We start from the raw sequence: 14631 nt of genomic DNA on the forward strand, positions 1-14631 counted from the left end.
TGTTTGTCCTAGACGAACTCTAACGTTCTCTCCGACAGAGTATTGTTAATGTAATATTGCATGAGCATCGCATTTCACTTTGCGTCTCATCTGTCGTTCTTTGAGTAATGTCTCTGCATTCTCAGGTATCGATGGTTTCAATAGTTTAGGATCAGTTTAATAACACTAAGGGTCATCAGGAGGCGCGGTGTTGAGCGGTTAAGCGCTTGGTTTCCGAACCTGGAGTCCTGGGTTGGAATCCTGGTTATGGCTGTAATGTTAAATTTCGGGATCTTTGTGCGCCTCTTGAGTCCACCCAGCTCTAATAGTAGGCCTACTTGACATTAGTTGGGTACATATTAACCATATTAAATATGAACATATTAGTTGGTCGTTGTTGGCCTCATATTATTTATGACACCCTCGTAAATCGTAGGCCACAGAAACAGATGAACTTTACATCATCTGCCTTGTAGACCACAAGATCTGAAAGGGGAACTTTACTACTACTCATTAGCAGTTGTGATGGTGAATAAGGCAGTTCGCTTATCAGAGTATTTATATGCTCAAGTATGACGAGATATTGATCTTAACCACTTTCGTATGCAAACATACAGCTCATTTTGACCATTTGATTTAGGGTATTGATGGGTTATCTTGAAACCCCATTCGAAGCAAACTTTCTATATTTGTAGCTGTTAAATGACATAATGTCGCTCACTATTTCTTCTGGTATGCCATGTCTAGCAAAAATACCTTTCATTGCCCTGATAACACATTCTGCTGTTTTGTTCTCCAGTCGTTTTATTTCAGGGTATTTGGAGAAATAGTCCACAACTAGCAAGTAGTCATTGTTCCGCTATTCAAACAAATTTGTCTCAACCTTTTTCCATGGTCTGTCTGGTACAGCATGAGGTAGCAATTTTACTTTCACATTATTTCTTTTGAACGTTGCACAATATAACGAAAATAATATCATTGGACAATTCTTGCCAAAACACACTTTGTCTTGCCTTCGACCTACTTTTCTGAAGAGCAAAATGACCTGCATGCAACTTGTCGATAATTTAATTCCTCATACTTGAAGGAATTATAATTCTGTTCTCATAAAACAATATTCCATTCTCTTCAGTGGCCAATACACGTTTACTGTTTCTTTGGCCGGCCTTCTCTGACATTTGGCATAATTTATTACTAGTTTCAATTTAGCATCAAATTCAGATCACTTTCTGGAAACTGCTCATAACCATGTCATCATCTGAATTTAATTGTTTTCGACCATTGATGTATGCGGTGCATGCACGCGATAACGTATCAGCTATTTTTACTTTTAAACCTGGAGTGTAAGTTACTATTAATTGATATCTCAACAGTCTTACCATCATCAACTGAAGTCTTGGTGAAATCTTGTGTAAAGGCTTCGTCACATAGTTTGCAAAGGTTTATGATCTGATTGTAGTCACGTTTCGCCCGAAAATATAGTAGTGAAAACGTTCAGCTGCAATCATTATAGCTAACATTTCCTTTTCTATCTGTGCATACCTGCACTCTGTTTCTGTCAATGATCTTGACGTATACGCAACTCTTTTGCCTTCTTGCATTTAACATGCTACTAACCCTTTAGAAGACGCCGTCGCAATGAATAGTAACTGTTTTTTTCAGGGTTAAACAGTAGCAGAACTGGAGCTTCACTAAGTGTTTTCTTTATAGTTTGGATAGCATTTTCTTGCTCTGCATTCCACTGCCACATAATACACCTTCCTGTAGCAATTCACGTAACGGACTGGTTATTGTTGACATGTTCGGAATGAAACATGACAGAAAGTTCAGCATCCCTAGCAGTCTTTGAATTCCTGTTCGATCTGTTGGTGCTGGCATCTCCATTATTGCTTTGATTTTAGCTGGATCTGGACGAATACAATTTGCACCAATTTGGTCTTTCGATGTAATTAACGCCAGAAATTGTATATAGTATCTTGTTCTGGTTGAATCTTATATTGTTTTTTTTTCTAGCTCTCTCCAGAACATTTTCAAAAATTTGATCATGTTCTTTTTCACTTTTTGCTGCAATCAGCATGTCATAATCATAATTATATGTAGGCCCTACACATGGGATGTCTCCGAATACTTGATAAGCACGTTTCTGTAGTAGCTTTATTTTACTCGTAGAAGATTTGATCAAATGTTGGTAGGCCTATAGTGAAAAGTTCTCTCATTATATAGTCTAGGCCTATTTGTTTATTTATCGGGGATCTTAAATAGACAACCTCAAAGAATTAGGCTATATCTTTATTTCTTCTTTGCTATGACCAAGTTATGAACCCATTCTGTTGGTTCATCAACTTCTGATATTGTCTTTTTTTTTTTTCTGTCTAGGCATTAAAAACTCGAAAACCCTGCTACCATTTTGTGTAAATTTGTTTTCTTATTGATATTACAAAATATGTGGCGGGCCGGATTGAACCATTCTGCGGGACGGAGTTGGCCCGTAGTTTGATTAACATTGGATAGATGAAGGTGGGATGAAACAACAAATAATGTATTATAGATCCGTATCTTGTTTTACTGCGTTTCGCTTTATAAAAATATACATGAATAACATACATAAAGTTCTATTTAGACTACTGTTTTAACTATGTTTCACTTTGTATAACACGTGAATAGCAAAAATCGTATATCTATGCATTGCTTTAACTACAATATTTCGCTTATAGAAAACTTATAATAAAGATTTAGATCTAGATCTATATATTTTAGAATCAAACTACTTTGAAAATACTAATGTTTGTGGGCTAGTTATATAATCTAAGTATTTAGATCTAGATCTATATATATATATATAGATCTAGTAGGTCTACATTTGGCAACGCTGATTCAGGAACCGATTCAACTCCCGCGTTGGAAGTTCCCGGATGTAGTCTTGCGCATGCGTCAACGTGCATTTAAGGCGGAAAGCGTAATATCGCTATAGTAGTGTGAAAGGTATGCTAAACGTTTTTACTTTTTGTTTGTTCAGTGCTTTAATTGCACAAAATTCTAAATTGCATTCTTTTGGATTAAATGTCTGGTTTCATTCCCTAAAAAGAAGTCTAGGACTTTATCTCATAATGTTACGATTTGTTGTCAACCAGTTCATACCTTACAAAATGGCGGGGTTGGGTCCAGACTTATTAATTTTAATATTATTCTAGTCTAGATCTAGATCTAAACACTACTTTAATTAGTATAATAGTGTCTATAGTCTAGTTATAATTGAACACTATCATTTTGATGGTATTGTTTTTTGTTAATCATTTATTCAATACAAGATAATCAAGCCTAAGACTAGACTCCTCAAGATCTAGATTCTAGAAAATATTAGATTTTAGATTAGACTGGTCACTGATTAGACTAGAGTTGACTAGACACTACTGACACTAGTGACTAGTCACTCACAAGTGAATGATTTATGACTTAGACCTGACTAGACTTTAGACTAACTTCACTAAGTCTAAGACTAGTCTATCATCTATGATTCTAGTCTAAATTCTATGCAGAAACTTTCTGAGTAAGATTTGAAAGACAAGTCTCAGTCTGGTCTAGATATATAGATCTAAATCTAGAGTTAGAGTAGTAGACATTAGTCACATTTAAGTCAAGACTGACTCAAGACTCAGTTCAGTATATTACAGTTAGAGTCTAGTGCTAGTCTAGATATATCTAGATCTAGTTAAATCTAGTAGTAGTAGTATAGATTTAGAGCAATGAATTGAATGACACGAAGTTCAACAAGTAGGATGTTCAGCGAAGCGCAAGTTAGATTTAGATCATCTTCTTCCAATGCTTACATTCGAGAGCATCCTCCATTATATAATTATATCATTTCCTTTCAAGAAAGATATTGAAAAGTGTTGGTGAAAGTAGGCAGTCTTGTCTTACTCCAACTGTGGTTTTAAACCAGTCCCCAATATTATTGTTGAATTACACAGCACGTGTCATCCTTGTAGAGGTTCTGGATAACTTAAATTATGTTGTTGTATTTTTCCATTGTCGCCCGGAGTGCCCCATGCCATACTCGATCGAAAGCTTTCTTGAAATCAATAAAGACATGGAAAAGATTCTATTGGTGTTGGAGTTATAAGATTCTAATGAATTTCAATAATCAAATGCCCTGCATTTTTTGTAAAAACCAAGAAATCATTTTATTATGCATACACTAACACTGAGATCTAATGATGTCGTGCTCATTTTCAGTTCAGTGTATTGCCAAGAGGTGATTTTTTGGCTTTATGGTCAGATAGAGCTCATGTTAGTTATTGTAATGTAATACTTATTACAACCTCTTGCAGCACCTTTCTTTGGTCTTTGGAAAGGATAAGTAGAGTGTAACTAGATAAGAGTCACTGAAGCCCCGACCATCAAGTCGCCAAGTAACTTTATTGGTACCAATCCAACCTGCCGATTTAACCTAAGTGATAAGAAATCAAAACCCAACTACAGGGTCTAACAGACTACTGTGTTTGATAAACAGTTTGCTATCAACTTGTATTGCAGTTGTTTAGATGTTTATGACATTTGTTTTATTCATCATTGTATTTTGCTTTTGACTATCTGTTATTGTTATATGCATAAAATTTAAACGTAGGGTGAATGTAGTGAATTAGTTTATTTCAATTGTCTCCCCTAGTGTTTGTTTACATTTGTGAATTCATGTGAGATTGTGTAATTACCATATTCCGTGTCTTGACCTTTGCTATTTGTGTAGTTATTTTCATCATTCAGTTTAATAAGCCTTTAGATGTTAACACAGTTTTTGTTATATTAAAGTATGACAGTTTCACACTCTTACACAATTTAGGAGTTTCTAAAGAAAAAGAATCTACTCCCCTATTACAAATTTTTTTTAAAGAGGGGTGTGTGTGTCTGAGCTTTTAATGGATCTGCTAGTTCCCTTGTATTACATTGTTGTTTTTTTATTACTGAACCCCTAGCCAGTTTTTTTCTCATGACTTATAATATTAGACGTGATTTGATTTTCTTCTCACCCTTCAACACGTTTTCTAACATGACCATTGTCTTCACAGTAGAACTAGGTGTGATATAATCACTTTGTTCTGTTCTGAACTTCGTTGGGCCAAGGCCTTGGGATTGCTCATAAAGGGGAAGGGCAAGGTATGGTGAGTTACCTTGGTCAAGACTACTCAAGACTGATCTTCTCTCATTAGCTTTCTAATTCTTTGTTGGTTCTCCTACATTCTGTTAAACCGAGATCTATGTAGGATGAGACTTAAATGCTAACAATCAAGTAATTGTCAATTTAGATCTAGCTCTATTTCAGATATTGTACAGATTTTAGCTGATACTTTAATTATAAACCACTCTTGTCATGGGAATCTAGGCATTTTAGTAGCTACATCTGGAATCTGGGGTCTAAATCATCTGTAATTTAAACATTCTAAATCTTGAAATGTTAAATGTTCTGTTGTCACCGGTGGGTATTACTTTCATTTGTATAAATGGCCATATTTATAGCTTTGTGACATTCATCTATTAATAATCCAAAATCATGAATTAAAGGTTGTTGTTTTTTTCATCTCCAGTTATTTTTTAAAGTCAAGTATATCCACTTTTAAGCTTTTTTAACAGAATGTCAGGTAAGTTGATAATTAATTCAATTATGCATTGCAAAATCTCTTAGTTTCTAAACAAGCAATTAATTTGACTTTGTCTCTCTGTGAGTCACTTATAGGGCTTTCCAGGTGTTCTAGTTTGAGTCAATGCACATTTAACCCTTTCTATTAACATTTAAGCTAGCTTGCTAATTATTTATCTCACACACACACACTCACACATTAAACTAAATATTTAGACTTTTCTATTTTATATATATATAATTTTAGAAAAACCCAAAGATGAAAAGGTTGCAGAAGATGGAGAGGAGGAGGAAGCTGAAGAGGAAGAATTTACAGTGGAAAAGGTGGTAGATTCAAGGATGAGAGGTGGAAAAAAAGAATACCTTTTAAAGTGGAAAGGTTATCCAGAGTAAGACGAATACAATTTAGTCTTCTTTCATAATAATTTTTTTTTTTAATGTACCAGATCTGCCTACTAAGCAAATATATAATATTGTTGCAAAAGCAATTTTAAAATAAATTTCCTAGCGATGTAGCTTGATTTATGCTGTTGGAATGAAAGGCGTTGCTCTATAAATAGAATGTAGTTTACCACATATTGGAAGTTGCCCCTCAAAAAAGTTCAGTTGCGACCATGAGATGCCGTCCTATGGGGGGAAAATAAACATTTCTATATGTTCATTGGTTCTTTATAGCAAGCAGATCTAGCTAGTAAATGAAGAAAATGAAAGTTCAGTGAGTGGCTCGTTGATACCAGAGATGGGAATCGAACCCAACTTAGTTTTTGTGATGCGAAAAAGAGTGGCAGCTGCAACAGCATTTTTATTTTCATGACACATTTCTTCCATAATTAAAAGCATTCCTCGCATGCCAAAAAAGTCTTCATTTCACTACTTAAAATGTGAGAAACTCTGTACCATGCCCTTACTGCTGACTCATTTCCTTGTCCCTTTTTGGTAAATATTCTCGTCAATCCTCTAATCTCTAGGCGTTTCTTGGCAATTTTTTTTTGTTGGCTCAAACTAAGAATGCCGCAATATTTGTTTATGTTTTTGATTTCATAATGCTGTTTAAAGTTACGTTCTTTCAAAACAGCCACAAACATTGGCTTATTTTCATGCTCCATAAAAAGGCCAAGATCTGTCCAGACGTCCCTACCGCCCAATAAAATCATTAAAAAAATGTTCCGCATTAGCTTTTGTTTTTGTTCCGCCAAGTCTGAATTTCAAACCAAAAAAAAAACGTTTTTTTTTAATAATGCGAAATGAAAATACTGAATGCCAAATAAAAAATAAATATAGGTCTGTGTTTATTGTTTATATTTCATCTCCTCCCGGACCATGTGTGTTCTAGAATTACGAAGATATGGTTTTCAGAAAATTTTCGGAATTGAGAATATTTCTTCTGATCCGATTTTCTAGCCAAAAAAAAATCAGAAATTTTCCCGACATTTTTTTTTTTAACCCTTTCATCACTATGCAGTTGCCTACCAATAACTGTCCCATCCCTAACAAAAGGGGCATAACTCCATATTTTTGACAACATATGTTTTTTAAAAATTCACAGAAAAAAAACTAATGAGGCAAATTAAGTCAAATTTTGAAAGATTTAAGACAAATGGATTAAGTTTAATATAAACCAAAAATAATGCCAATATAAGACAAAAGTACAACAAAAAAAAAATGTTTATGGAGCACTTGACGTTAAACATGACTTGGAAGTGTTAGTGAGTTATGAAATTTAGAGAAACATTCTCCTTTACAGAGTCTTATTTGACAGAGATTACATCCATAAACAGTTTCATGTGCTCTGTTTCTTTTTCCAAATTGTTTGTTCTTCATACACCAATGGCAGGCACGTTTGTTTCCCACCATTCGAATGAACCTATGCTCAAGAAGATCACTCATGCCAACTCCTTGAGTTGATGGTTGGAGATCACTTTGCTTCCTTTTACGAACAAACTCTACAAACTCTAGATGTCCTAGTGATAGGCTTTTGGGTCTGGGCCTGTGAGAGGTAGCATAAATGATCCAGCTGTTGATGACAGCAGTCTGGAGGAGAAATCGAAAAATGTGTCTCCACCATTTGACAGATTTCCTTCCTACTGGATAGTAGGATGAGAGCTGATCAAATCTGTCAACACCTCCCATTGATTTGTTGTAGGTATTAACAGCAGATGGGACTTTCACTTGAAAGTTGCCACCTGGTCCTCGGCGAGTAATTTCAGCTGTACCTGAAGTGGTGTTGGTACTCAAAAGAGTGACACAACGTTTATCCTTCCAGGCTGTAGCAACGAGATTCCCTTTCTGCCTAACCATGACGTCACCCTTTTTAAATTTTTTTAATGCCTTGGGTTTGAGATCAAGAGGCCAACCTTTTCTGTTAGGTCTTATTGTTGAACAGCAATAGGTTTGCTGACGCAAAAGGTCCTCTGCTAACTGAACTGAGCTAAAATAATTGTCAAAGAAGAAATGATGTCTCTTTCCTAAAAACCTTGCACCTAATTGAGTAACTATATAATGTCCAGTTCCATGAGGCATAGGATCCTCAACTTTACCAGTATAAATACTGAAATTCAACAGATACCCCGTAGATGCATCTGTTGCGCACCAGACCTTGATGCCCCAAGGGTTAGGTTTTCCTTTGATGTACTGCTTCCACATGAGTCTCCCATTGAAAGGTATCATTGCCTCATCTAGGCTAATATTTTTGCCAGCAGCAAATCTTGTAGCAATATTAGTCCTAATTAGGTCTAAAAAAGGTCTGACTTTGTGTAGGGGATCATGGCCAGGGTGACCTCGAGGTACAAATGTTGTCGCATCGTTGAGGTGAAAATACTGGGATAGTTTTTCAAATCTTGTCTTTCCCATAGAACCAGCCACCCCATCAACTCTCAGGCGTTCATCTGATGCCCAGTACATTTTGTATTCAGGTAAAACATGAATACCCATAGTAATGTAGATATGAAACAGCAGCTTGATTTCTGAAGCAGTTGTAGGCTGCCATGCTCTGTCGACTTTGCCTTCTTTTTGTTGACGATAATTGGCATATAAATTAGTTTGCACAGCTATATGCTCATAAAAGTTTTCAGGTATTAGAAGGCTAAAATAATCAAAAGGAGTAGCATCATATGGTAGTCGTTTAAGCTAGTATCATCAAATAAGCATGTAAAAATAGCACTGTTATCGCTCTCTAATGTCAGAGTTAGAAAAGGTATAAAATCAATTATTAAAAACTCGAAATAGCGCCGGTAACGAAACAACCTAAAATCGGCGACTCTAGTTGTCTACCGGTAGAGGCGACTCTAGTTGCCAAATGGTTAAAGAAAAAAAAAATCAGATTTTATTATTTTTCCATTTTTGGAAAAATGTAAAATAAGTTTTTAAAATTTGTTTTGAACATGCACACATCCGGTCTTTTGACACAGTTATAAGTTCTATTTTTAACAAAATCTCGCATTGTCATAAGTCTAGATCTCGCTCTAGACTAGAGTGAATAGAAGCAGTTTGTATTGTTTGTTTTTCTTGTTGTTTAATGAAGTTAGCCTTTTTCACTCTATTAAAGTCTTTTTTTTTTTTTACGTCTTTCATCTCTAGTTCAGAAAACACATGGGAACCTGAGGAAAATTTAGATTGTCCAGACTTGATAGCTGCTTTTGAAGAAAAGAAAAAGAAAAAAGAATCAGAGAAAGGTGCCAAGAGGAAATCAACATCCAACGGAGCAAAAGAAGATCCTAAAAAGAAGCTGAAAAAAGAAGTAAAGAGCACTGTTTGTATGTTTTAAAAGTACAGTGAAGGAGAGCTGTAGAGGAACACATTTTGACTAGTAAATACTCTAAAAAGCCAGTATGAAAGAAACCATCTCAAGAGTGGATTTGGACATTTATTAATGGTCGTTTTTTTATTTTTAAGGTGTATGAGTTGGCCTTAAAGTTACAGTAACTCTACAGCTCTCCAGATGCTCTCTGGAGCTTTCATAATGTGAGAATCATCTTTCTGAGATGCATCTGTACTTTTATACATACTTGTCTGTTTTGTTGTCCTGAATTCAGTCAATCCTTGGATACGCCTTGTACTTTGTTACATACTTGTTATTCTGAATTAAGTGAAGCATTGTATTGCAAGTATAAAAACTAGTATCTCAAATTTTTTTTTACTGTATAGCTAATTTGAAACTTTTGTATGTTGTGCTACTCAAACTCCAAGGATTGACTTGCTGTTCGACTTTTTATAAATATAAAATTGCTATGCATTTTTATACATATTTATTACAAAGTTTTTATTTTATCACCTGTTTTTTTATTTTTTATTATTATTATTTAAGCGTGGTCGAGAGGCTAAGTGCGCTTGAACTTGGCTTGGATACCTAGAAGGGGGCTCAAGTTTAGACACCTGACTCGGGCAGAGTTGTGTTTACTGAACGCCTAAAGGCAGCACGGAAAACCAATTAGATACACACACACACACCCACCCCAATCTGGTCCACAAATGAGATTAGACCAAAATGCTCTGATCATGCTATAAGCATGAAAGTAGCGCTATATAAAAGCTATAAATATATATATATATATATATTTAGAATTTTCAACTCAGGAAATAGTAATAACCAAATAAATAGCACAAAGTAATTTTTTGTTAGTTACCTCATTAAACACGCTTGGCAGTAGAAGAATCTTCATGCTGTAAATCTTTTAAGGAAGGCTTTTTGAGTTGTTTTTTTATACCAATAGTCACTTGTAAAATAAATGTGTAATCAGACCTGCCTACCGTTACGCAAAATGCATATTCGTTACGCAAAATCTCCCAAAAATGACCGCCAGTACGCAAATACGCATTTAACCCGTCGCGTTACGCATTTCGTATGCTTTTTTTTTCTCCTCTCTAGACTAGCTTACAAGCGGTCACGGAGGTCACGCTAAGCCCACCTGTGGGAAGAGGGGCGAAACAGAAAAGGTGGGGTGAACACAATGTGCCCAGATCTATACGTTGATTGGTACTTAATAGCAATTAGATGTCTAGAAATGAAGAACGCGTGAGTGAGGGAGTGGCGGGCTGGTACCAGGTTGGTACCGTCAGTTAGCTGATACACCAACGTGACTTTTTTTTTTTTTTTTTTTGTAAGTTCATGAGTAGAAATTAATTATGTTGGTGCATTCCTGATTCTCGTATTCATTTGTATAGAAAAAAAAATCAAAGAGCTATCGATTCAAAACACATTGAGTGACACTGTAGATATCTAGTCTAGATCTAGATCTGGATTCTAGATCTAGAATCTAGATAACTTGTTATACAGGAATAGATGTAGCTCGAGTCTAGCTAGTCATTACGTTATGATTCTCTACATTACCCTACAAACTAGTTATAGATCTAGTATGATTGAGAATTTAGATTGACTAGATCTAGATCGATAACATCTACTACCATCTAGTCTAGATCTAGACTAGATTCTTAGTCTTAGTATAGAATAGATCAAGTATGAAGGTAGGCCTACGAAAGTTTGGATCTAGCGGATCCACGGCATCGGTAACACTTTTGAGCCCAGATTCCCAGATCTAGAGTAGATTATATTCATTATATATTATATAGACATAGATCCAGATCTAGTCTAGATATCATCTCTATTGATCTAGATTTAGATTGTAGATCTAATCATGACATGTAATATTATATATATATATATATATATATATATATATATATATATATGTGACAAAATAGAGGATCACGTAAGTGTTACGCATTCTGGTGCCAAAATACGCATTTTGACCGTAAGTGTTACGCATTTGGACTTTTTTTGGTAGGCAGGTCTGGTGTAATGCATGTTTTTATAAAACTTAAATATGTTAAATCATACTGTGCATAAAAATGTATGTATATAGTTACATGTGAATTCCTTCTCACATCTTGTTACGGTGCTCAGTGGGAATATTTAAACAATAATTTTGGGATGTTTCAAACTAATCTAGCCTTTATACAGACTAATTTCTTATATTTTATTTTAGGACTCTGACAACAAACCTAGAGGTTTTGATAGGGGTTTGGCTCCTGAGCGTATTATAGGTGCTACAGACAGCAGTGGAGAGCTTATGTTTCTCATGAAGTGGTAAGTGAAACCTAAGGGTGTGAGCATTTCGTTGAATGACTGCTTTCCCTACATAAGACAGTTTTACAAATCCACCATTTTTTTTATGCATCTCTAAGAATGTTTCTTATTTTTTAAAAAATAATAACCATTTGTAATGTTCTTTAAAAACCTTTGGAAAAAAAAATATGGATGTTTTGAGGTTTAGTGATGACATTCAACTTGTTACTTGATTATATCTTTCGTTACATTTTCTGTGGACATAACACAGTTGTTCTGGGTTGGATGTTGGCAAGATATATATATCTCCATATTAAGTTACTAATAATTTATTTTAAAAATGTATGGTTTTCTGTAAGTTTTTCATTGTATCACAATTCCAGGTGTGCACACACACACGTCTTATACATATGCCTCTTAAAATCCTAAAATTTTGTTGTGAAAAGTGCTACTAACACTTTTTTTTTATAGAATAAAATTTAAAACTGCATTTGTAAAGTAGCTTGTATCAGTGTCTGAAGTTAACCTTAATATAACGTATAAAAAAAAAATTTTTCATCTCCTTTAGGAAAGATTCAGATGAGGCAGATCTAGTACCCGCCAGACAAGCAAATGTAAAATGCCCTCAAATTGTCATAGCATTTTATGAGGAGAGGCTTACGTGGCACACACACAATGATAACGACGATGATGACAAAAAAGGAGACTGAATGATTAATTTAACTATTTTATTTGTAGTATTCACATCATTTAGTGTTGTTGTCTGTCATTTGGAAAGTTAAGGCATTCATTTTTAACACATTTTTCTTTGACCATCTGTTACATGTAGTAGAGTCAATTTATATTTTTATTCCATTGCTAATTTAGTGGATGAATCTCTACAGAAAAATTATTTGTGGCTTTCTCTTGTCTCTCTCCCCCTTCCCCCAAGTCAAAACAAAAATTGCTGAAAACTCTTAGCCATTTTTTCCCTGTAAATCTATGAAATGTTGTTTTATATTTCAATAAATTTTTTTGTTTCAAATTGTGTAAACTTTTTGTTTTTAAATGAAGTCTGATGGTACTCATTGGTTTCTCCCGTTAACAAAACTTGCTTTATGTCCAGGTGCATCACTGCCTGTTGGTCATGTATTTTATTTTTAGTTTTGTTTAGAGAGATGTCAAAGTTGCAGTATGTATTATCAGTACTTTCCTCATATGAATATAATGTACATTTTTATGAAAGAAAAAAACATTTAATAATTGCATACTTAAAACTGGTGTATTTGTGTGTTCATGGATGAATCTGTTTTATTGAGTTGACAGTGTCATCCCTTTTTTTTTTTTTTTTTTTTTTTTGCCACTCCTAATTTGTTTCTAGTTGACATAGTCATCTGTGTGTGTTTAGCTAACCACTCTTGATGTGTCATTTATCCTCCCAAACAAAAACAGTAAACATTCTAGTTTTTATGTTAAACGGTTGTATTTTTAGTGGATATAATGAAAAAGTAGGTTCATTTCAAGGAAACTCATGCTCTTCACTGTTCAAGCATTAGCTAATGATAGTTCTCAGTACAGCTGATATAAATGCATTACATACCAACTTTTTTTTTTATTAATTCTTCCACTTTGTACAAGTTATTTTTGAAGTTTCAAGCAAAATGTGTTTTTAAGAAAGAAAACATCTTGTAAACTTGATAAACATTAGTTTAGGTAACAGGATTGTATTTGAATTATTTACTACTTTCAGTGTTAATTGTTAGGCTGCAGTAGTTCATGTCAGTAGTAGTGACAACCTTACAAATAATACCTTCATTGTGTACATATCTCCATGCCCCCCCCCCCCCCCCCCCCCCCTCATCATGTGTTGTTGTTTTTTTATCTGGTTTATTATACGACCATGAGTTATGAATATTTTTATCATCAAACATCCTTTTCATTGATGACCACTGCAAAATGAGCGACATTTAATTTAGACTCGAATACTGTTTATTTTATTTTGTATTAATGTCTTGAAATAAATGAACGAAGTAAATTTTTGATTTCTCATTTAATGTTTGTGGCAAGCAAGTGGTCTTATTGAAAATAACTCTTTACAGGTTGAGTGGGGGGGGGAGCTTAAAATTTGTGTTCACATTTAATAACATTGTAAAGTAATCTGCTCAATCAAAGGTGCAGACAACAGGGGTCTTGCTGAAATAAATGGATGTCCTACAAAGTAGATTCCCTTTTTGGTAAATTCTTCAAACGTGATTGTATTGCATATTTCATCCCTGAGATTTGAATTTGACACCAAGTTAACTGCCATCCAAATTCACGTCAGATTTGTTAAAGCAGACATACCGTAGCATCTTGAACATTTAGTTATAAACTTCCATACTAAAGTACCCGTATTTTTAAGTAAATCGGCAAATTAAAAATCTTATCTTATTTGCAGGAACTGAAATTAAAATAGTTCATAGGGATTATGGAGATGTTAGCATTTTTTTTTCATTTTACAAAATTAATATGCTTTGGAAAAAAAACACTTTATGTAAGGATATAAATGAACTATTCATAGAAATATTTCACAGATGAATCCTAATCCTACACTTAACAGACTACTAGTTTTAGGTCTTGACATGATCCCTGGACTATCTGACCAGTGTTTCGTTGAAAATATTCAATTAGAAGCAGCCCATAGTAAGATCCTACTCTGAAATAACATACGGTAACGCAATAATTCAGGATGCATTAAACATTTAAACTTGCAGATAATGACAACCAACCAGTTAATGACTTTTAAAAGATACTGGTTCCGGTATCTTAAAACATGAAAAAACATACAAATTTATCAAACAAAATAAATAAATGCTAATTAAATACCAGATTAAAGAAACTGCAATTGAAAAGAAAACCTATTTGTAAAAAGATAACAGGCAGAGACTATTATATTGTTGTAACTCCGCTCCCGAGCCACACTGATGGTGCGCATCAGAGC

General features: G+C 34.4%; 1 protein-coding gene across 1 annotated transcript; it reads left to right on the forward strand.

Moving 5' to 3' along the window:
* Positions 1-2830: 2830 nt before the first annotated feature.
* Positions 2831-13686, forward strand: LOC106053770 (chromobox protein homolog 1-like). Its single transcript, XM_013209384.2, has 6 exons — positions 2831-2961; positions 5559-5612; positions 5859-6000; positions 9188-9347; positions 11593-11693; positions 12241-13686. The coding sequence occupies exons 2-6, from the start codon at positions 5606-5608 to the stop codon at positions 12380-12382; spliced, it is 552 nt and encodes a 183-aa protein (XP_013064838.1). The 5' UTR covers positions 2831-2961; positions 5559-5605; the 3' UTR covers positions 12383-13686.
* The last annotated feature ends 945 nt before the right edge of the window (positions 13687-14631 follow it).

This window comes from Biomphalaria glabrata, chromosome 11 (assembly GCF_947242115.1).
Source record: "Biomphalaria glabrata chromosome 11, xgBioGlab47.1, whole genome shotgun sequence".
NCBI lineage: Eukaryota > Metazoa > Mollusca > Gastropoda > Planorbidae > Biomphalaria > Biomphalaria glabrata.

What these genes read in the sequence shown, in the direction of transcription:
- LOC106053770 (XM_013209384.2), top strand. An exon ending in AAGTGGAAAGGTTATCCAGA is followed by an intron (nt 6,001 to 9,187) that starts GTAAGACGAATA and finishes TTTCATCTCTAG; the next exon opens with TTCAGAAAACACATGGGAAC. An exon ending in CTTATGTTTCTCATGAAGTG is followed by an intron (nt 11,694 to 12,240) that starts GTAAGTGAAACC and finishes CATCTCCTTTAG; the next exon opens with GAAAGATTCAGATGAGGCAG.